Raw genomic sequence first — 23,923 nt, forward strand, 5'->3', positions numbered from 1 at the left:
TTCAAATCCTAACTTCTATTTATTTCCAACTTTCCCTATAACCTAATTAAAAATATTACATGTTAAGGACGTGGCTATAAGAATTTCTCTAACTTTATCCAGTAGCATTTAGTAAAAAGCCTTTGTTCGCTTTTGAAAACAGAGAAACAAATTCTCATCTTTTGTCTCAACAGAGTATCAGAAAAACCAAATAGATACTGGGGAATTAACAACAACAAAAAAAACCCTTACAGTTATAAAGCATTAGTTTCCAGATCATTTTATTAACTCTTCATAACAATCCTTGGGCATTAGTATTTTCTCTCTTTTTTTTTAAAGATTTTAAAAATTTATTTATTTGAGAGAGAGAGTGAGCAAGAGAGGAGGGGAGGGAGGGGGGGAAGCAGGCTCTCCGCTGAGCAGGCAGCCCAATGCGGGGCCTGATCCCAGGACCCAGGGATCATGACCTGAGCCGGAGGCAGATGCTTAACCAACTGAGCCATCCAGGCGCCCCAGGCATTAGTATTTTCAATCCCATCTGAGGTTTGCAGTAGATAAATAATCTTTGCTCCAGATTACCCAACAGAAGCAAAACACAGTTTTCCCCAGATAATAACTCTAAATAACCCATATACCTTCCATTCAACTACATGGTCTCCTGAAGGCTTTACAGAAGTGAACATAACCCATAAATCTGTAAAAATAGAACCTACTGCTAAAGTCTGAGAATTCTGCTTTAAAACAATATAAATTCTAAGCAAAACAGCAATCATTACTTAATAACCATTGAAGTAACAACCAGAAAATCCCAATGTTCTGGCAATTTTCCATAATCCCCCCCCATCTTGAATTACAAAACTACAGTAACTTCCCAGGAAGCCTCTCGGAGACACTTCCTAGTAGTAAGCAAACATTACAGTGCAGTGTAGAAGGCAACAAGAAGCTCGTACAAAAAAGCACTCTAATGACATCAAAACTATAATAAGAAAGGAAAGAAAAGGAAAAAGAAAAATATACACATGCTTGTTAGGACAGACACAGAATGGAACTAGAATGATACATTAAAAAATCGGTAACATTTGTTGCCTCTACAGAGGAACAAAATGACAGAAAAACAGATTTGGAAAACTTTTCTCAGTATACTTTTGCTCCATGTGATTTTTGTACCATTGTATTATATTATTATTCTAAAACAGAATTCAAAATTCTTTTGAATTTTAAAAGTTTTAACTGAAATCATACCACTGGCCATTTCCATATATAATACACAAAAGTGTGGGCCTTTCATTTTGATTTAAATCAGGCACTAACTTTTATTCTTGTTAGTGATTCCATTTTAACATTCCTATCACATGTAACTTGACTATAACAAAAAGCATTATTTGATTTCATTTTTTAAAAACTCTATCCACCAAAGAATTTAGTGAAAAAAAAAAAAAAAGAAAAGAAAAAAAACAGTAAGATAAATGCTTACTCTCTTGTCTGGACTGGTGTCAATGATTTTTCAGTTTTCTTTTCTTGCTCCAGTGAAGAACTAACAAATAAATAACATTTGTTTTTAAATGTGTAAAACAATTTAATATTTAACATAAAAAATACTTTTAAGTAATTTACATCATGTCTATTCTATCCATCAGCAAGAAAGAAATTACTTTAACACGTTTTTAAATGATACACCATAACATCATTATTAATGACAGTGTGTGGTCCAAGAGTCAATTTCTCAGTCAAAAACTTTTGTCATCAAGTATAAATAATTTGCTACACCCTGAGTAGGGAACGTTTTTACTCTCTAATTCCTTAGTGAAGGGAAGCTCTCTCAGTCCTAAGGCCTAAAGCAACCTACATGGCTTTTCTCCCAATCCTTAGATGTCAAATAACACAAAACCTAGGTTTTTGGTCCTTCCTTCAACAGGCCAAAGACCTGCTGAACCTGAAAAATGCTATACTGAAAACATGTCACTATTCTTACATCCACCTGCTAAACCATGAAGAACATAACAATGAAATGTATTATAACCGCCTGCTTCACCAGGCTAACTCTGGTTAAAGAAGCTTTGTTCTTGGAGGATCTGTTAATCAAATGTCACTATATTTAATTAAGAGGTAGGGCATAAAAATTAGACCATTCCTTTAGAATCAGGTTATAGTGTACAAGAAACAGAATCTGTAATATTGATTAGAGAAAAATTGTTTAGTTGATTTTACAAGAGCTTAGAAATATAAGAAAAGAAACTTACTTTTTAATCTCAGAGGTAAAGGATACCATCCCAAGAAAGCAGTTACTTGAAATACCACTAAATTTTGTTTAAAAATTCTCTCTAGAAGAACATTGTATGTGCTATAAACTTGTCAACATGTTTTAGAAAACATTGAAACTCTAAAAGTGATACGCAAATCACTGCATACTCAAAGAAAGGAAAACAAGTAAAGTTTACTTACGTCATTGGATTGTTATCTGGCAGGTAATATATGAAATCTCTCATAGTCATTTTTGAACGATCTGGTGGCTTCTGACTTTCATTTATGGCATATTTGTTTTTCCATTGCTTCTAGACACACAAACACACACAAAGATCACTTTTATTTTACAAATACAGAGAATTTCACATGTACTATGCTCCAAGGTATAGCTAGCTCCCTGTTGCATTCATTCCAAGTGACTTAGTATTATTCCTACCACAATTATTTCTAGTTTAAGGAAAAATTTCCTAAAGTGAATATTAAAAAGTTATAGCTCATCAAGGAACCTTAAAAACTAAAGTGTCTAGGACTGGACAAAAGCTCAATGAATAAATCATACAAATGTCTTCTAACTATAAGTGTTTACTTAGAATTTACAAACATATAGCTTTTGCTTACCCTGTAGTGAACTGGATTTCTGTGAATTTTACAAAATTTTTGAAGCAAATGTTTAATTTTTTTATTCCCTAGAATAAATCCCAAGCAGATTCAATAAACATAGATCATCTAGAAAAACTGCAATTTTAGAGGATATAGATTCAAATCCCACTGATGTTTGACACAAAGCAAGTAACCTCTGTGAGCCTATTTCTGTCTGTGTAAAACAGTGAAGTCTACTTCACAAATGTGATAGTATCAAATAACAAATATAAAGCACCATGCTAAGTGCCTTCCTCTTAATTAAAAAGGGCATTCTATAATTAATAATAAGAGCTGACATGTGTTGGGCTCTTACTATTTGACACACTAGTCTAAATGTGTTTTACATGTATAAATTCACCTAATCTTACAACCCTCCAGTGAGACACATATAATCATCAGTCTTAGTTTGCAGATGAGGACACAGAAAAATTAATTAAATTGCGCAAGGTCACATAGTAAGGGATGACTCTAAGATTCAAATCTTAAGTATCAAACTGCAGATTTACATGCTTCAGTATTGCCAGGGTGACCTCTTGGAAAAATAATCAGTCTTCAAGATTAAAAAGAAGATGGACTCAAAAAAAAAAAAAAAAAGATGGACTCTAATATATACATACGTGCAAATTTTTTCCATTTATAATTTCCATATTGTAAACTTAGAAAATATTACCAATTCATTTTGCTCAAGTATACTTGTCTTAATTCAAATGAATATTAACTCATGTCACTTGGACATCATGAAAAATCAGACTGAAGGCTTATTTGATAAATATGCTTCGTATATTTTTCTATGTATGTATATCTACAGAACTGCTATTTGTGGTCTTCACCAAAAACAATGAAAGATATAGATGAATATATAAAAATTAACATAGTGGGGAAAAAAAGCTTATTAGGTCCTTTGTGCCTATTAATCTAACAGTTAACAAAAGAGATACTGACTGATGAATCACAGACCTGGACCCCTGAAACAAATAATATATGTTAATAATAAAAACAAAAACAAAAGGGATATTAATTGATTATGCTCCATTAAATGCTATAGATATTTTTACTCCAAATGATGCCTAACATAAAAACAGAATTCTAGCAGGGACCAGTCAAAATGTGATTTTTTTATCTTTTACCTTCTCTTTTTTCAATTCTTCTTTTAACATTTCTCTTAGTTTCTGGGCTTTATACAATCGGTATCTGTCTGAACATGGCTGTTTCTCTTTTGTAGGAAGCGGGTTTGGCTGCGGAACTTCTTGATTAACTGTAGATAAGGGATGAGATTCTGAAGGAACACTGACACCAGGCTTAACCAGAGTAGGAGTACTTGATACTTTCTTTCTTCTCTGTGAAACCGTAGAGGAAGATTTACTGGCTTCTTCAACATAATTCTCACTGTCAGTCTTTTCATCACTGCTGAAATTTAAAAAAAAGAAAAGAAAAAGGGCACCGTGGATCTTTTATATTCTAGTTTCAAAAACTAGCCTGGTGAAAATCTAAAACAGTAGAATCTCATTATTAAAAAAAAAATCAATGACTTCAGATATACATTAATAATGACAGAGACTGCAATAAAAATTTTATTTAGTAAATGTTTTTAACAGAGCTATAAATTCTAAAAAAGACTGTTGATCTTTTTCAAACTTCAAGTCCCATACAGCAATAGAACATATTATTTCATGCTCATGCTAACTCTAAGGAAAACAAAAGGCCAAGTTACAAATTAAAGCTTAATTACCCTATTTTGAACCACTAGGTAACTAGTGGCAATTGTTTTTCTTTATAATCTATACTGAGATCCCCCTGAACTGATCTAAATTACTGAAATTTTACTCTATTAACCTGATCTCAGGTTAATAGAGTAAACCAAACATACAAAACTTCAAACTTCTAAAATATCTCTACTGCAGTATTTGAGAATATACATTTAGCTACATTAATCAAACCAAATACTGTCTGAGGCAGAAATCATTTATCTTTTGTTGGGTAACTACTTACACAGCTATCAAACTCCTCACTCAAAAAAAGTACTCAGTCACTCCAAATTACATATTAGGTATAGCTCAGATTGGATATACATATTTTAGGAATGGCCTGAAAGCAAATTAAGTCAAGAAGACAGAGGGTATAAAAATTAAAGCAGGTCGCCTGGGTGGCTCAGTAGGTTAAACATCTGCCTTCAGCTCAGGTAATGATCCTGGGGTCCTGGGATCAAGCCCTGCATCAGGCTCCCTGCGCAGCAGGAGTCTGCCTCTTCCTCTCCATCTGCTCCTCCCCCTGCTTGTGTGTGCACACGTGCGCACGCGCTCTCTCTCTGTCAAATAAATAAATAAAATCTTTAAAAAAAAAAAAAAGAATTAAAAGTAGTCGGGGAGCCTGGGTGGCTCAGTCAGTTAAACATCTGCCTTCAGCTCAGGTCACGATCCCAGGGTTCTGGGAAGGAGTCCCCCACTGGGCTCCCTGCCCAGCGGGGAGTCTGCTTCTCCCTCTCCCTCTGTGTGCTCGATCACTCTCTCTCAAATAAATAAATAAAATCTTAAATTAAAAAAAAAGAATTAAAAGCAGTCTATACTTTTCATGTTATGATTAGTTTTATAGAAAAGTGGAAAACGAGGACGCCTGGGTGGCTCCAGTCGGTTAAAGATGTGCCTTCAGCTCAGGTCATGATCCCAGGGTCTTGGGAGCAAGTCCCAAATCAGGCTCCTTGCTTAGTGGGGAGCCTGCTTCTCCCTCTGCTCCCACTACTTATGCTTACTCTCTCTCTCTCTGACAAATAAATATATAAAATCTTAAAAAAATAAAAATGAAAAAATACAAGTGGAAAACACCTAAACCTATAGAATAACCTTTCCAAGAAATCTCCACTTTTTGAAGTTTGTTTGTTTGTTTGTTTTTTAGTAATCTCTGCACTCAATGTAGGGCCCAAACTTACAACCCCAAGACCAAGAGTCAAGCTCTTCCGACTAAGCCAGCCAGAAACCCAAAGAAATCTCCAATTTAAACTCTTATCTCAGCCTTTATAACATGCTACATGCACCATGTGCATTTCACCCAATTATGATGAAACCATACAATATACACCCTATGTTTTTATCACATATTTTTACAACTGCAAAGACCCGCAAAAAAAAGAAAAACACAACGTAAAAATATCAAATATACTCCTTAAATGCCAACTTTAAGAAACTAAATATCCTCGACCTCAAATGTCTCAAGATTACAGAACCTGAGTAATTCATTAAATTATCAAACATCGCGCATTTATATGTAGTTAACAGGATCTCTGCAAATTCTATTAACAGGACTGATATTTGTATTTCCTTTTTTAGGGGAAATTTTGAAAAATTATTCATATAGGGGCGCCTGGGTGGCTCAGTCGTTAAGTGTCTGCCTTTGGCTCAGGTCATCATCCCAGGGTCCTGGGATGGAGCGCGGCACCAGGCTCCCTGCTAGGTGGGAAGCCTGCTTCTCCCTCTCCCACTCCCCCTGCTGGTGTTCTCTCTCTGTCCAATAAATAAATATAATCTTTATTAAAAAAATATATTCATATAAGAAACTTGGAAATTGCTAAGCATCACTAAGGTGGGAAAATAACACCCTATACCCAGCACCAGTACAGGCCAACAAAGTTTGGCCAAAAAAAAAGGAATAAAATTTTCACCTTCCTGGGGCACCTGGGTGGCACAGCGGTTAAGCGCCTGCCTTCAGCTCAGGGCGTGATCCTGGCGTTATGGGATCGAGCCCCATATCAGGCTCTTCCGCTATGAGCCTGCTTCTTCCTCTCCCACTCCCCCTGCTTGTGTTCCCTCTCTCGCTGGCTGTCTCTATCTCTGTCGAATAAATAAATAAAATCTTTTAAAAAAAAAATTTTTTTCACCTTCCTGTCAGAACATACAGAGAATATATACCATCTCATTGTCATTTAATAGGGTCAGGTTTTATTGCCTTCCTCCCATTCATATTACAGAAACAGAAGGCATTAGTAGCTCAACATGTCTTAACTTTAATTACTTTGTTAATTACTACCATCGCATTTATTTTAAACAAATAACTTTTTGTAAGCAACTATTTTGCCATGTCCTATGCAAGATAGTTTGTCAGTCTTTTCTGAACTCCACAATAACTCTCCAAAGCGTGTAATATTATCTCCATTTTACAGTAAGTAAATTCTGCCCAGCGAAGTCTAATAAACTGTTAAATTAAGAAAAAAATCCTGAATCCAAATGTGGTACTGGCACATGCTTTTCCCTTCAGAAAACATGGCCACTATAAAGGGGCATACCCCCAAATCAAAGCATGTAACCCCATCTCCTTTCCACTAACACAAATCTGCAGAACCAAAGTAACATTGGTCTTTTAAGAATATATGAATGTTTTTAAAATTTAAAAAACTACTTACCTCCGCAAAGTACTCCGGAGAAAAAACTACGGTGAAGTAATCTAAGCTAATGAACAATACCACATGTGGATTTTTTTCACTTCAAAACTGTTACATGTGGATTCTTCCCACCACCTCCTGAAGACCTAGTCCACACCCCGAGAATCTACAAACCTTAACAAAATCCACATTTGCCACACCTTGTGGACAGAGCGACAAACTGCAGTTGGCAGTAGGTTCACAGGGCCTCAACTCTAAGGCTTAATGCAGGAAACGGAGGACTCCTATGGTAAATTCATCTGGTCAGCTTCTAGGTGACAGGCCCAGAGAGGCGCGGCAGATGAAAATGCTCCCTTCTGCACGCACTTACCTGCTCCTGGAAGCCTTTTCTTGGGGCTCTGATCCCCCGCAATCCACCGGGGGCACATCTGTAGACTCCGCTGGCTTTGGGGAAGAGGCCGCTGCAGGATCCTGGGGCCTGGGCGCCTCTTGTCCACGTTGCGGGTTAGGGGTGGTGGAACCCCTGGCGCCTACACCAGGCCTGACATTCGGCTTCACGCTAAGGCGTGCCCTGCGGAACATGGCGGAGCCAGGGGGCCCGGGGAGGCGGCCCCAAGGCCGCTCTCAGCCCCGAGCCCCGGCCGCTCCCCGGAGAAGGGATTAAGAACTACGCCCTTTCCGCACAGCCACGCCACCAGGCCAGCGGGCAGCTACCGCAGTTCCTCACCCCCGCCGCCTCCACCTTCCTCCCGCCGCCGCCTCTTCTTCATGACCCTGCTACACTAATAGCTAAGTTTCCCCAGTACCTTGCTGACCCGCCCTCATAGGGCGCCGGAACTGATTACGCCATCAGCCAGCGCCGCGGAAGAACGTAAGACGCACATCTCCCGGAGCCATGGTAACTGTCAAACTATAGAGTTACTTGCGAACCGGAAACTGGGACGCACGGTGAACCGCTCTCCCCTCATCAGGACTCCCTAGGAGTTACTGAAAGGAGAGGAAGGGGGTAGTTAAGCCCCTCAGCCCAAACCTTTAGGAGTCTATTAAAATCATGGGGCGCCTGACTGGCTCAATCAGAAAAGGGTGGGACTCTCAATCTTGGGGTCGTGAGTTCGAGCCCCCCATTGAGGGTAGAGATTACTAAAAAAAAAAAAAAAAAAAAAAAAAATTTAATTAAAAACTTAAAAAAAAAAAAAGTCTTGTATAGTAGTGCCTGTTCACATCCCCAGAATTTAGAAATTCTAAATCGAGTAGAACATAAATTACAAATTCAGGTGTGAAGAAAATGCTAAATTACTTCCTAGAAGAGGAACTAGGTTTCTAGATCATGTCGTGGGAGGAAAACCATTCACTGTATACCTTTGTGTACTTTTTAATATACCTGTTCAAAAATTATTATAGTTAAAACTATATAGTTATAGTAAATTACCTTAGAATTCCTAATCTGTATCAGGAGATAGCAATAGAGCAATAAAGGCGTTCTGGGGTGGGAAGAAAAAAATACAACAAAAGAACAAAATAATTTAAGAATTTATTAAATGTTATGAAACAAACTTAAAGGGTACTATGACGGGGCACCTGGGTGACTCAGTCGGTTAAGCAATCTGCCTTCCCCTTGGGTCATGATCTCAGGATTCTGGGATAGAGCCCCACGTGCAGCTCCCTGCTCGCGGGGAGCCTGCTACTCCCCCTACTTGTGCTGTCTCTGTCAAATAAATAAAATCTTTTTAAATAACTAAATGGTACTATGACAGATTAATGGAAGGCTGGCTTACTTTAGGTAGGATGGTTAGGGAAGACTCCTATAATGAGAGGAAAAATGGCCACAGATGAGGTCAGCCCTACACAGTATGGGCCAGTTTTTGAACCTGCAATTCAAATTCCCTGACTCATTCCAACAGAGAGGCCCGACTTCCTTCTTAGAAGGACAAGATTTTTCAAGAACATCCTGCTACGTTAATAACAAAATGTCAAAGGAATTAAATTCTTTATTAATCCTTGCTATGTCATCAAGAAGGAGAAAGAAAGGCAAGTGTTTCTGAAAGTAAGATAATAAGGATGGAAACACAGAAAAGAAATACCTCTCACAGTGGAAAGAAATTGGAGGTCTATGGATTCTGTGGGCTCCCTCCAGTACCCTGGGGGAGGAAACAGGACATCAGATACACCTAGAGAAGCTCAAGAACTTGACAAAGAAACCCCTACTAAAGATGTCTCCGGAATCTTGGAGCCACTGCCAGGACCACAGGGCTTCACACAGTATATTCTGGTACAACAACGCATTGCCTTTCCCCAAATGTTCTGTTCCACCTAAGAATCTAGGGCATTTCCACAATTCTGTACATAAGGCAGTCAGTAATGACAAAGATTTAATTTCTCACTAATATAAAGATGAGAACAAAGTCAGATTTAATTTTGTTATTAAATATAAAGTTAGGAGCACCTGGATGGTTCAGTTGATTAAGCATCTGACTCTCAACTTCGGCTCCCATCATGATCTCCAGATCATGAGATCAAGCCCCGGGTAGGGGCTCTGAGCTCAGCTTAGAGTTTTACTTGTCCCTCTCCCTCTGCTCCTCCCTCTGAGAGCTCGCTCTCTACCCACCCCCTCTCTCTTTCAAATAAATAAACAAATAAATATAAAGTCCTAAGATGTCTGTCACACAACCAAGTTTGTGGAGTAAACTCATAATGGCATCACAGTAATTTCAAAAGTCTTCCGTTTTCTCTGGCAGACACACCCAACATTTCTTGTGTTCATCATATGTATCCCTACAGCTCACAAAGTATATTTTCAGCCACAAAGAAAAAGCTTAATTAGATTGTATATTAAGACCACACACGGAAACAACAACGCTACTACTTACTTTCCAATCCCCAACTGCTTTCCTCCCTTCTTTATGAGCCAGGCCAGAAAGTCAATCTTTTCCCCCTTGCTGGTTACTCCAGAAGAAGTTGCTTAAGGGAAATTAGACACTTGGCACGTAAGCACTATTGAAGAGAGGTGCGGCTTAAGGAGAGTGACAGACACACAAGTCTCTCTGAGGTTAAAAGAATGACAAGAATAGCTAACTTATTGAGGGTCACCATATATTGGGCACTTTGTCAATTAATATACATTAATTCAGTTAATTAGGGAGGTACATTTACCTTCCCATTTTACTGGAAAGGAAGCTTTACTGCAATGAAGTAACATGGGCCCAAGTTCACATATGTACTCATTGGTAGAGCTGGGCTTTCAACCAAGACATTCCATCTCCAAAGCTCTAAGTCTTCACCACTTTCTCCTACCTTCTCTAAAATAGGTGATTCTTAGGAGTTAAAATAAACACTATTGAAGCTTGGTCATATATACTTGAGAGTGCATTGTAGTAGTTTCTATACTTTTGTATGTTTGAAAATTTCCAAAATAAAAGTTTCCCAGAAACAGGGCGATTTGGCGGGGCACCTGGGTGGCTCAGCAGGTTAAGTAGCCAACTCTTGGTTTGGGCTCGGCTCATGATCCCAGGGTCCTGGGATGGAGCCCTGCAACTGGCTTCCAGTTTAGCGGGGAGTCTGCTTCTCTCCCTCTCCCTCCTATTGTGCTGTCTCTCCCTCTCAGTCTTTCTCTCAGTCTTTTTTAAAAATAGGGCAATTTTAGGTGTACAGACTAACTCTACACATTTATCAGTTTGTAATAATTAACGGGATAGACGAAGAACATAAGTATTAACCAAATTAACCAATAGGCATCTTTCCGCGTCTGTTTCTAGCAATGGCAAACGCACCCGGCTTTTACCCAGGTTCCAAGGTTATCCTGGGGTATTATAAATGTGTGATAAAACTGCATTCCCTGTCATTCCCTTCCCATCACACAACCCAAGCACAGAGCCATTAACCTAAAACTTCTGAAGTACTGTCGACAAAGGCACTGGGATTAAACGGGAAATGAAGAGATTTAAGAGTCTGAAATCTGAATCTCACTTCTACGAGTCCCTACCTGTTACGTCAGTCGCTCCTGGTCTCAGAGTCTCAATCTCCTCTCCCGTGAAATGAGAACAATGAAGCCTACGTTACAGGCTTGGTGCAGGAATAATGAAAGAAAATATGTAAAGACCTAAACTGACTTTGGCGGAATTAACAATCTGTTTCGTCCCCTTCCTCCTCCTCCCGCTTCTGCAAGGGATAAATAAAAGTTAACGTTCTTTGTTGAAAAATGAGATATAGTAGCATTTACTGTTTTTGTCGTTACCAAAAAATGGAGGCTGGCCAGGCCCCAGTGTTGGGTACACAGTGGATAAAATCCACAGACGCAGGACCCGCTTGGTCGACTCGACCGTACTCGCGTGGCCGAATAACCCCAGAGAGCGGATTAATCTTCCGAAGCTGCCGGCCCGAGACCCTTAGCGGGGGCTGCCCCGCCTACCCAGCAGCGCACGCGCAGTCGCTCGCCCGACTTGCTGGCGGCTGTGCTCCAGCCTCGGTGGGCGGGGCCATGGAAGGAGCGGAGGCGTTGCCCCGCAGAGGGCCCGCGCGGGCTCAGCCTTCAAGGGCCACGGGTGCTGACGACCGCTGAGCGTGCTAGGAGGCTGTTGCTTTCCCGAGGGGGTTCTCTTCCAGGCTCGGTCCGGTGCCGGCATGGCCCGTGAGTGTGCGGAGCGTCCGCTGAGGGAGCCTCGCTCCGAGGCGCGACTGGACTTAGTGGGGGGCTGGCTGGTGTATCCCCTTCGGTCCGGCGGCGCGGGGACCCTGTCCTCAGTCCGCAGAGGAAGAGGGATGGTTAGCTTCGGGTCCACCTGAGAAGTCGGGCGTGTACCTGCCGGTCAGGTGCGAGTTTACACGGTAAAGAACACCTCCCCGGAGGTGAGGTGTGTGAGGACGGCGGCCCCAGGAGGGGTCCTGGTCTGAAAGGGGTTTCTAGCTGGTGTTGCACGTTCTAAGGCCTGACAAGAACTGGAAGCTCCGACTGAGTCTCCTCCCTAGTTCTTTTGTTTGGCCCTTACAGGTAGTGTTTCTCGAACAGCCGCATTTGTTCGCCTAACAGTCGAATTGTGATGGACCAACTTGTGGAGCTCTCTTCCCTGCGTATCTATCCTTCTTTACATCCACGCTTTTCAAAAGCTAGACCTTGATTTGGAATTCTGACCCGTATAGACTGAGGAGTGGAATGCCTGTTGTAAGAGACCTGGTATTTACCGCCAGTGAACACATTGATTGGTATGATAATATTCTTAAGACCTTATGTGTTTACCTCTAAGCTTCCTCCTCGTCTGATACGGGAACAGCGTTCGGTGTAATTACCTTGCTGGCGTATCTGTTAAAAAGCCAACTTCAGATGCATTTAGATAAGAGCGTTTTTACGAAATTCATAATTATTTTTGAGATGGGAAAAGAGCATGACCGTTTGACTTTGTAGGAGGAAATCAGCGAGAACTTGCCCGCCAGAAAAATATGAAGAAATCCCAGGAAATTAGTAAGGGGAAAAGAAAAGAGGATAGCCTGACCACCTCTCAGAGAAAGCAGAGGTAAGTGATACTAATGGAATTTTCAAGTCACTGAAGTTTTTATTATGGAGAATGGAGAGAATTTTTTAAATCCTTGGTAAAACTAGGCTTAGTCTGCGTACGGGGTAACAGTTGAACATTCGTTGCATGCACGCTAAAACTACATAAGATAGTAGTTATCCCAATATGTGAATGAAAAGTTTCCAGCTCTCAAACTATATAATCTTGAAGAGAATCTCAGGCTTCACTCACCACAACCATAAAAATTTCATTTAGCAAAATATTTGAATGCCTTCCACATGGTAGGCACTGTTAGGTGCTAGAGATACAACATTTTCAAAGGAAACATCCTACCCAAACTAGTCAAGATGAAAGGTTACTCAATTACAGGGATTAAGGTTCTGAGGGAGACACAAAAAAGTATGTGTAGCTATATTGACTTCTGAAGATCCTTTGTGTTGGAGAAAATGCAGGTGCACAGCCTTGATGTATGATTGTATGTAAGAAATAATACAAAATAGCTACAGAAATATTTGGAGAGTACAGCTTAAATTTTTTAAAAACCATATTTATAAACAAGCTTAATTTTATTCTAAAAACTTTGTCTATGTACAACTCGGAGGTCAGGTGAACGATTGACTACACATGCTTCAGTGGAGCTTCTCTGTGGTCCTCAAGCCTGCACATTAGAACCACCTGGGAAACCCTAAAGGCTACTGAAGCCTGTTCCTTAAATCCAGTCCTGATTTAATTGGTCTGGGGCTGGGCATAACAGGTGCTCTAGGTAAATTTTATTGTGCCTAAGTTCAACCTGCCTGTAAAAAATTTCCCCCAGGTGATTCCAATGTGTAACTAGAATTAAGAATGATCGTTTGGGGGTGCCTGGCTAGCTCAATCAGTGGAGATTGTGATTCTTGAGTCATGACTTCAAGCCCCACATTGAGTTAATAATCACTTCATGCTTTTTTTCTATGGTATTAAAGTGATTTCTGTTTACCTATGTTGGAGTAAAACTAAACGTGGTACAAATCAGTGACCCTGAAATTTTTAGTGGGGAACCCTAGTCTAGCTTGGCTTAGTAATAGTCCCTGTTAAATGCATATCCACTTGTTAGAAAGCTACTGTGCTGGGTACTCTTTATGTATTATCTCTATTTGTTTCCCTGAAAAGCAGTATTAGCCTCAATGTATAGAGTAGGAAACTGAGGCTCTGAACTTCAGTAACATTACTAAGGGTACAGCAAGTACAACAGAGCTCGGTTTCAAACAGAAAAGTAACTATCACTACTCTTTTCCATGATACTTCATTTTTTTGTAGCTGTCTTGTTTTTCCTTCATCCTCACTCCTTACCTTTGCTATTGGCTTTACAGAAATGTCTACTGTCATGGACAGAGATACTCACCCTGAATTAAAATCTCACAGTAAATCTATGTGATAACAGGAAAGAGCCTGAACTTTGAAATTGGACAAACTTGGGTTTTATGTGATTTAAGGCAAATTATTTAGCTCTAAACTTTTTTTTTTTTTAATTTGAATCATGGGAATAATAGCAGTTGCTATGGGACTTAATCCAGAGCCAGCAAATTGGCACATAGTAGGTGCTGATTACAAAGCCATTTAATGTATTTTTAAAATAAGGATTTCCCGGACCATCTAGCCCGGGTAGTCTGGTTGTAGTTCACGGTTATTATGATATATAGAGGTTTAGCCATTGTTTTTTTAGTGTAATCCATTTTTAATCACTAGCTATCGGGCTTTCAGGCTTGTAAGAAACTGAATTGCTTCATAACATCTACGTCCTAATGCTGGGTACCAATTTGGATATCTAGGAGACTAGATATGCCTCTTCTTTCAGAGAGAAATGGAGTACATTAACTTTGTTGACAACGAAGAGTAATTGCCATTATTTCTGTATATAGCTGCCTAATGTCAGATAGATAAATTCATAGCTATTCCATAAAACAACCCTAGTAACTACTTTTCTGATTTTTGAAAGGTCATTATTTGCCCAAGATCATGATAACAATAGAGATGGTTTTCAAAATAAGATGTGACTTCAAAGCCCTTCCATACTTCGTTATCCCATCCTGTTGCCATGAAAACAGAAAGACATGAATCTTTATATCTTTTAGTTTGTTTTCTAATATGCTTAATGGGTTACATATGCAAAACAAGAACATATAATCAGTTTTTCTGTAACAACTTACAGCCTTTTCCCCCATTATAGGGACTCTGAGATAATGCAACAAAAGCAGAAGGCAGCTAATGAGAAGAAGTCTATGCAGACAAGAGAAAAATGATGACTATTTGGAAAAACCTGGGTGCTACTGCCAACTAGGTGTATCATAAGCTCTAAGGTCAAAATTTTGTGGAGCGAACAGTCATATGTTATATCCTTATAAAACTATTTTAAACTTTACCTTTCAGCCTGACTTAGTGTAATGTTTCAGAACCATTCTTCAAAGAATAAAACACTAACCATTCATGTGATATATTGGTGAACGTTATTTTTTTTATCAGCAGTGAGCATTTTTGTAATTTGTTAGGTAATATGATGAGATAATAGAATCTCCTATAAATCTAGAATCTTTGTCATAAACTTTGTTAAAGTAGATCTTATTTAAAGTCAACTGGATTGTATAATAGAATTTAAGATACATTTATCTAATGTTGCTTTGTAATTAACTGGTTTGCTTGAAGAATTAATAGATAGCAGAGACCCACCTGGAATAGTGACTAGATGAATACAAACTAAGTTTGTTACTAAGAGTAACTTAGAAAATTCTCCGGGTTTTGCTTATAGCTTTAAAATTTTTTGGAGTAAGTGCCTTTCTTTTAATAGACTATATTCTTTAGAACAGAATTAGGTTCACAATAAAATTGATTTCTCATGTATCCCCTGCTTCTACTTACACATAGCCTCCTCCATGATGAATATGTCCCACCAGAGTGGTAAGTCTGTTGTAATTGATGAACCTATATTAACATATCGTGATCACCCAGAGTACACAGTTGACTAGTACAAAGTACAAAGGATTCACTCTTGGTTTTATGAGAGTGTCGTTTTTTAAGTCTATTCTGAGACTGAAAAACTTGTGACTTGACAATGATAAATATGGAAATACGTTAACCTAGAGAAAGGTTTAAGACTACTTTATTCTGAAGCAAGTAGGCATGATTACTGCAAAGAGAGTCTACCACTGTGGAAATGGACAGATCTTTAAGACTTGGCCTCCTATTTGAACAAAGGTTCTGGTAATCTTGAGATAGGTCACTTAGCAATGGTACCACCTATTAATGGGGTGGAATCCTCAGTGTCTCTAATACTGAAAGAGGCAAATGTGAAGTTTTTTTTTTTTTTTTTAAGATTTATTTATTTATTTGACAGAGAGACAGTCTGTGAGAGAGGGAACACAGCGGGGGGAGTGGGAGAGGAAGAAGCAGGAGGAGGAGGAGCCTGATGTGGGGCTCGATCCCAGAACGCCGGGATCACGCCCTGAGCTGAAGGCAGATGCTTAACCGCTGTGCCACCCAGGCGCCCCAAATGTGAAGTTTTTATCTTCACATTAGTACAGCTTTTCAGTTAAAGTAAAACTGTTTTATTTTTTGGGTTAACTTAAGTCTTCAAACTTTGTATGGTGGTAGTTATAAGGGCAAAAGGATTACAACAGCTTAAGTTACTCTCTAATAAAAGGGATGATGAAGTCTGATTGTACTGCAAAGATTCTTTATGGGTCTGATTTCTGTAATCCTATCTCCAGAATTTCTACATAGTGGTAAGTCATGAATACAAAGAACTTGTTATGCTTTCAGCTGTATACTTTGCCTTTTTTTTTTTTTTTGGTAACAAATAATTTCCATGTTTAAAATACCCTATATAGTGGAATAACTTTAGCTTTTTAAAAGTTAATCCTTATAAATCTGGGGAAAACTGCAGTTTCCAAAAGAACATGGATATTAGATAAGGAAGATCTCTATGTTGTAATTAATCATTAAGACTTAAATCCAAAACTTCATCTTAAAAAAATTTATGGCACTTGAATGAATTCATTGTTAAGATAAAGGGTTTGGTTTTTAATTAAAACATTACTACACATTTCCTCAAGCCAGACAGAAAAGTTAGAGAAAGAAACTTAACTATAATTGCTATAATATATTGACACTTTAGTTTCTTTTCGTGTAGTATATGTAAGCAAGGTAACTAAAATAGCTAAACTTCTAAAGATGGTAACTGATAAAGCTATTTCTGTTAATATCTCAGTCACAAGATACTAAGGGAAAATACAGGTGAATAATTACATCCGGTCAGTAAAGTTAATTTATGCACTAACTTTAGATCATTCTTTTGGTATGTTCCTAAAGCAAGATAAAATTACTTAAATGAAGTAGTGCCAACTTTAAAATGTTATTCAGAAAATACTGAACTCCTCGTAGGCATTAAAATTGCTACCTTGCATTCTCCTTAACACAATAGTGCATCGTCATTAGCCACCTTCATAAGTCTTGCTGAGATGTATGAGGGAGCAGTTGCTACTGCCCAAGGTGAGAACAGTGAGGTCAGATTCATCGGTTACTTGATTCCTTTTGAGTACCTTTTCTATTAGTTGCATGTGTAAGAAATTGTTACCCGCTCAACACACTATAGCTCATTTTTGAAAAATAGGATTCACAGGAAATAGTGATTACTGACATAATTTTTCTAACTTTCTAAAAATATATTTGGCTCTTTTTCTGCATGATTTTATAGATGGGATGAGATTACTCACTTGTAGAGAGTAAGGATCTATGTATTTTCAAGGAGTGCCTTGTAAAGAGTTTTTCTGTTCAAGGCAGGGGTCATACTAATACTGTTAGCTTTGAGTCTAAAAGCTGTTTGAAGACTATTGAACTTTAAAAAGCTATCCCCTCACAGTGTATATGTCTATCAAATTATATTGTACACCTTAAATATAAACAATTGTATTAGTAAGTCATACCTCATTGAAGCAGTTGGAGGGGAAATACCCCTTAAGTGAAAACCTAATATAAAATTCACTTTGACAGTCAGAACTTGAGATTTGTACATTTTATCAACTGTGTCAGCAGTAATCTAAACTAAGCGGGGAGAGTGTGAACTTCTTTAGGTAAGTTCCTAATTGCCTTTGGTGATGAGGACTTAAAAAAGTAAAAATTGAATTGAAAAACTGAATTAACTTTATGCAATTATCAACCATAGTTTTCCATTAGAACAAAATAGAGTGAAGGAATGTTGTAAAACTGCCTCCTGTGACGTTATCTGCTACAGTACTTGCATTTAGTAATCAAATATATTGTCTCTATAGATGGCCAAGTCATGAAAATATCAATGGGAAAAGAGGAATCGCTCTAAGTTGAAGTGCACTTTCCCGTAAATTGCACCAAGATTTAAACTTTTCCTTACAACTTTGCTTCTTAAAAGCTTTCACATACCATTAAATCCACTAATGCACATGAAAAGATCACAAGTGGCATGCTGTTAGATGATTTGCCCAGGAAAATTGAGATTTTAAAATTTGATTTTGATTATACCATAACTTTTATAGAAATATTTTTCATGCCACATACTATTCATGCTACTCTATCAATTGGATGTGACTTTGCTTACTGGTGTGTCAATAGAAGAACATTTCCTTGAGTATTACTGAATGGAACTTTTTTACACAAATTTGTAGTTTATAATAAATTGCCTACCTACCTACCTGGCTGTAATCAAGACAAAATCCTATTGAATACTTTCCTTTTATAAACATATATTGCATAACAAAGGCTTTTGTGAAGGACTTGGATTTGGGTGGTGGGGAGGAGCCATTGGTCAAAGGCCCATGTGGCCTTGTACCACCCAAGATGACTGTTAAGGTGGCTTATGAATAGACATTTAATATAGAGTTATGTATTTTAATGTATGCTTGAAGAAAAAACAAGCTCATCAAGACTGTGATTTGATGGTATATTGAAATTTCTAGTTGCGAACAGAATCATTAATTACAAATAACTACAACAGTTATTTGAGTGGATGAGAGACTCCAGAGTCCAAGGAAAAGTTGAAGATGCAAGTCTTTGGAAAGGTCAAGAGTTGGAACAGCTCCAGGTACTATGAGAATTTTTTATTCCACAATGCTGCTGTCAGGGTGAAATTTTAACAACTATTATCAGTCTTTATGTCATCATTCAGAGTTCCTCCAAACGAACTTGTTTGGGTTATATGCCTACCTTAGGGGGAGGGCAGGCGCCTAACATGATATAACCGAGTGTATCCCGTGAAGAATAGGTTGTCCTCCTTACAAATCTGGGGTTCTGTTACCAGAAAGAAGGGGGGAATGGATGCTGGGCAGACTCTTAATGCAAGGCTAAGATTAAATTTAAAAAATGAAGATACATGATATGGCAAATCATGAAGGTGGTAAGTAAATGTCTGAAATGTGAAATGAAGCTCATGCCATTCACCGCTACCAGCTTTCAAACCTCCAAAATTTGGTGCCTGCTCATTATAAACAAAAAAAAATTGGGAAAATGCAACAAAAGGGCTGAATGAACTTTAGCCATTAATTAGTTATTCAGAAAACTAAAAAATACCCTTACAATATAATCCAGTAATTGGCTCCTGGGCATTTATCCCAGTGAAATGATAATAAAGGGCGTACACCTTAAGTGTACATTTTTATTGACCTTTATTAGACTCTACCCAGATCAAGATCCATAGACATTTCTAGCACCCAACAGGCTCCCTTGTGACTATCACTGTAGAATAGTTTTGCATGTTTTTGAATTTCACAGAAGTGGAATCATCCAGTATGCACTTGGGTAAGTCTGTCTTCATTTGTTCAACATTATGTCTGTGAGAATGCTTTGTCTTTTGTGTGTCAGTAGCTCTTTTTCATTGCTGTGTAGTATTCTCTTATAAAAATATACCATAATTTAGTTATCCACTCTACTTTTCATGACGTTTGGATTGCTCTTAGTTTGAAGATTTTAAAAATAATTCTGCCATAAATATTCTATATATGTCTTTTAGGGGTCATAAATATGTACTTCTATTTAATATGTACTTAGAAGTGGAATTGCCGGGTCATAGAGTACATAAATTTGTTGTCTAGTTTTCCTTAATGCTTAAGCACTTATATAACTAGGGATGTGGGGAATTTCCTTGGGTTGCCGTAACAAATTACCATAAATGTGGTGGCTTACAGGAACAGAAATTTATTCTCAGTTCTATAGGCCAGAAGTCTAAAAGCAAGTTGTCAGCAGGACCACATGCCCTCTGAAGATTCTAGATCCCCTTGCCTCTTCTAATGGCTTCAGACATCACTTTGCTTGTGGCAGCATAACTCCTATTTCTGTCTTCACATAGACTTCGTTTCTCAGGCTTCTTCCTGTTTCTTAAAAGGATGTTTGTCATTGGGTTTAGGGCCCAGTCTAATCTAGGATGATCTCATCTTAAGATCCTTAATTACATCAGCACAACCTTTTTCCCAAATAAGGTCATGTTCACAGTTACTTGGTAGACGCATCATTTTGGGGACCACTATTCACCCACTACAAAATGGGAAACAAAAACAGGGAAACTTAGCTATAACTTTTCTTAATGCCTACACGTCAGTCCATATAGATCTAACCATAGTATGGTTGTATAGTAATTTATCCAGTGATTTTCTTACTCATGGACTTTGAAGATGTTTGTAAGCATTTGCCACTACAATTCTATAATACAATCATACCTATGTAATGTTCTTTTATTTCTGTAAGGATGCATTCTTAAAGGTAGGATTCTTAGGACAAAGTTATAGTACACACATTTGCAATTTCAAAAAAGTATTTCCAGCAAGAAAATAGTTCTCCATATCCCCATGCCTTTGATAACATCAAATATAAACTCTACTAATTTTGCCAACCTGAGAGAGAAATGGTTTCTTAGTTATAATAAGTAATTTCTTGACCGTGGAGGTTGAGCATTTTTTCCATGTTTATTGGACATCGGGATTTTCTCTTCTGATCTACTCATGTTTTCTCTCTGCTTAATGCTTTTTATTTCATTTAGCCTTCGCATGTAGGCACTACTATTATATCTATCTGTATAGATAAAGAAATTGAGGTGTTAATTAAGGAATTTCCCCCAAGCTTACCCAGCTAGTAAGTGGCAGGTTAGGGATATTAAACCAGCAGACTGATGCAGGACTAAGGCTTATTTTCGTATTTATTGGCCATGTTTGGTTTTTTTCTTCTAGGAATATTGTGTTCTTGGCTTATTATTTTTTTTTTTTTTTTGCAGTTTTTACTTTGGATAAAGCTTTTTAAAAATATATAAACATTTATATAATGTAATTATATAAATTATTTATACTAAATATATAAGGGATAGTAACCTTTTTTTACATGTGAAAAATATTTTCCAAACTATTGTTTGTCTTTTCATTGTACTAATTTTGCTTTTGCCAGAATTTTTAGTTACATAATCATACGTCTAGTTTCTTTATAAATAAGGATGCAGACTGACAGCAGATTTGTCCTGTCTGATGTGTTAAAACTTTTTAATGTGAACTTGAGTAGCTTTGTTTGGGCAGGGACTGGGCGTAGTGTGTGGGATGGAGTGAAGGGATAGTCTTGACTTAACTGATTACCTACGTCCCCTTATTGCTTACTACTCAACTTATTTACATCATGCACCTGAATCCCAAAAGGTATTTGAGTTTTCAGTGCTTACATAGTTTCTTGTTTCTATCTTAAGATCTTCCCCATCCCAAGTTTATAAAAATCACCTAGAATGTAATTTGGTATATGATGTGAGGGTGAGGAGTCCAAACCTCAGATACTGGATGGTTAATTATATCTATGTCGTTTATGAATTATACTACCGTTTGTCCATTACATCATTTAAATATTCTTCAAAAACATCATTTGTAATTTTTAACTTTCTCCGGCTGTTAACAGTTCTGTGAGCGTTTTTGTACTAAAATCACTGATACATCTCTGATCTCCTGCCCCTAGACCCTGATAACATAAGGGTAAACAACTAATTGGTTTTGGCCTTGTCATTTGTTTATTCACTATTCCACTTGAAATTCAAATTGAAAACCTCATCACTAATGATTTGAATCCTTTATTTGCTCGTGGGCAAGTTCCAAGAGTCACTGAAGGTAGTTTTTGGTATGGAAATTCCATATGCACGAAGATTGCCTCCAGTTCATGAAGTTAAATTTGATGTTTTCATGAGTGCCTTCAAGTCAGGTGAAATGGTTTTTCTTTGGGAGTTCACTACATTGTTCTTTGAGTACTTGGTCTATCATATGAAATAACTATAAAATATAGTAATTCAAATGTAGAGGTCACCATCAGGAATAAAATAACATATTTTCTTTGAGAACAAAAATTCCATAGGTTCATTTTTGTTGATACCCTCGTCCTGATAAGTAGACTTTTTCAACAAAGAATCTGCCATTTTAAATTAAGATACTTCTTCCTCCTTGAAAACCTTATGCTAGGGGGGAAAATCCAGATACAGAAGGCCACATCTTCCATTTATATAAAAAATCCAAAATAAGTAACTCCATACAGAGAGAAAGTGATGAGTAGTTGTGAGGGGCTGGAAGGAGGGAAGAATAGGGAGTGACGGCTAATGGGTTCAAGGTTTCTTTTGGGGGTGATGAAATGTTCTGGAATTGGTGGTGGCTTCATAACCTTTCAAATACACAAAAAAACTTCATAATGGTGAAATTTATGGTACATAAATTATACCTCAAAAAATAAAAACCTCATTCCAAATTGTTTAAATTTCTGTATCAAATGCCATTGTGAAGTGGTTCCTGGCTGGTCCTGTAGGATCATGCGACTCTTGATTTTCAGGTGGTGAGTTCGAGCCCCACATTGGGTGAAGAGATTACTCAAAAAAAAATTTAAAAATGATATTGTGAGAATTTTTATGATTGAGAAAAATCTCAGTGGTTTTTAAAAACATCTATTTCTGATATCCATAGTAGGAGAGCCCTCAAACTTCCTTTGGTAGATTTTTTTTTTTTTTAAGATTTTATTTATTTGACAGAGAGCAAGAGAGGGAACACAAGCAGAGGGAGTGGGAGAGGGAGAAGCAGGCCTTCCGCTGAGTAGGGAGGCCGATGCGGGGCTCGATCCCAGGACTCTTAATGACTGAGTCACCCAGGTGCCCTGATTTTTTTTTTTTTTAAAAGAAAATTACATGTGCATGGAATCCATCTGGCAATCCTAAATAACTAATAAAGAATCTGGAAAAGTAAATGATAAACCTTACTAAGATCTAAAATCCTGCTTGATCCATCTAAAGACAAAAAAAAAAATGCACCTCCTTAGATATTAGACAATATTTGATCCCATTTTTCTTGTCTATCCCTTTCACTTTATCCACCACCCTACTCCTCCCACCCCCTGGCAATTGTCAGTTTGTTCTCTATCAATCTGTTCAATTGTTTTTTAGTTTCCACATGTAAGTGAAGTCATGGTATTTCCTTCTCTGACTTATTTCACATAGCATGCTACTCTCTAGGTCTGTCCATGTTGTTGTAAACGGAAAGATTTCATTGTGCATATGTGTATAAACACATCTTTATCCACTCATCTGGTGTTGGTATCAATTTATATTTCTACCAATAATGCATGAGGATTCCCTTTTTACAACCTTACTCTCACTTGTTATTTCGTGTCTTTCTGATATTAGCTATTCTCACACCTGTATTGTATTGATTTGCATTTTCCTGATGGTTAGTGATATTGAGCATCTCTTCATGTATCTGTTGACATCTCTATGTGTTCTTTGGGAAAATGTCTATGCAAGGCATCTGCACATTTTTTAAAGGAATTGCTGTTTTTTGAGGTTTTGCTTTTTTTGGTTTTGTTTTGTTTTTTGAGTTTTATGAGGCCTAGATTTTGGATGTTAACCTCTTACAAGTTAATTCATATGTGAGAATGTCTTCACCCATTTGGTAGGTTTCTTTTGTACTTCTGTTGCTTTCCTTCACTGTGCAAAGAATGAAAATTTGATGCAGTCCCATTTGTTTATTTTGACTCCTTTTTTAAGTTTCAAAATTTACTAGAGAAGATTTGGGAGAACGGATAAGGTCGAGAAGTGGCTAAAGGCATGAACCTACTACCTGGAATCCAGACAGCTGTATAAATGCTTTGTGCCTTTTTTCCTTTTGGGGAGCGGGGGGGGGGGGGGGGGGGG

The 23,923-nt window shown here is 37.9% G+C and overlaps 3 protein-coding genes across 4 annotated transcripts in view; 2 read left to right on the plus strand and 1 right to left on the minus strand.

Annotated features, from left to right (window-relative positions):
* BDP1 (B double prime 1, subunit of RNA polymerase III transcription initiation factor IIIB) overlaps positions 1-8,370 on the minus strand; it is an 81,644-nt gene extending 73,274 nt beyond the window's left edge. Inside the window, exons 1-4 of the mRNA XM_008691317.2 lie at positions 7,605-8,370; positions 3,993-4,272; positions 2,422-2,531; positions 1,454-1,513 (exon numbers count right to left, since the gene is read on the minus strand). Of these exons, the coding sequence (XP_008689539.2) occupies positions 1,454-1,513; positions 2,422-2,531; positions 3,993-4,272; positions 7,605-7,816 (662 nt within the window). The 5' untranslated portion in view covers positions 7,817-8,370. The remainder of the gene's footprint in view (positions 1-1,453; positions 1,514-2,421; positions 2,532-3,992; positions 4,273-7,604) is intronic.
* Positions 8,371-11,704: 3,334 nt separating this feature from the next.
* Positions 11,705-15,207, plus strand: LOC103663600 (small EDRK-rich factor 1). Its single transcript, XM_008691318.2, has 3 exons — positions 11,705-11,858; positions 12,630-12,738; positions 14,945-15,207. Exons 1-3 carry the CDS (start codon positions 11,852-11,854, stop codon positions 15,015-15,017), a joined length of 189 nt encoding a protein of 62 aa, XP_008689540.1. The 5' UTR covers positions 11,705-11,851; the 3' UTR covers positions 15,018-15,207.
* Positions 15,208-18,704: 3,497 nt separating this feature from the next.
* Positions 18,705-23,923, plus strand: part of SMN2 (survival of motor neuron 2, centromeric) — a 45,176-nt gene continuing 39,957 nt past the window's right edge. Inside the window, exon 1 of one of the 2 annotated variants that reach the window (XM_008691319.2) lies at positions 18,705-18,823. The gene's annotated coding sequence lies outside the window, so the exon portion shown is untranslated. The remainder of the gene's footprint in view (positions 18,824-23,923) is intronic. The other variant, XM_008691320.2, reaches the window with a different exon arrangement.

Source organism: Ursus maritimus, unplaced genomic scaffold, assembly GCF_017311325.1.
Source record: "Ursus maritimus isolate PB19 unplaced genomic scaffold, ASM1731132v1 scaffold_5, whole genome shotgun sequence".
Classification (NCBI taxonomy): domain Eukaryota; kingdom Metazoa; phylum Chordata; class Mammalia; order Carnivora; family Ursidae; genus Ursus; species Ursus maritimus.

Coding starts and splice junctions, on each gene's coding strand:
- LOC103663600 (XM_008691318.2), top strand. Junction 12,739..14,944: donor ACCTCTCAGAGAAAGCAGAG/GTAAGTGATACT, acceptor CCCCCATTATAG/GGACTCTGAGATAATGCAAC.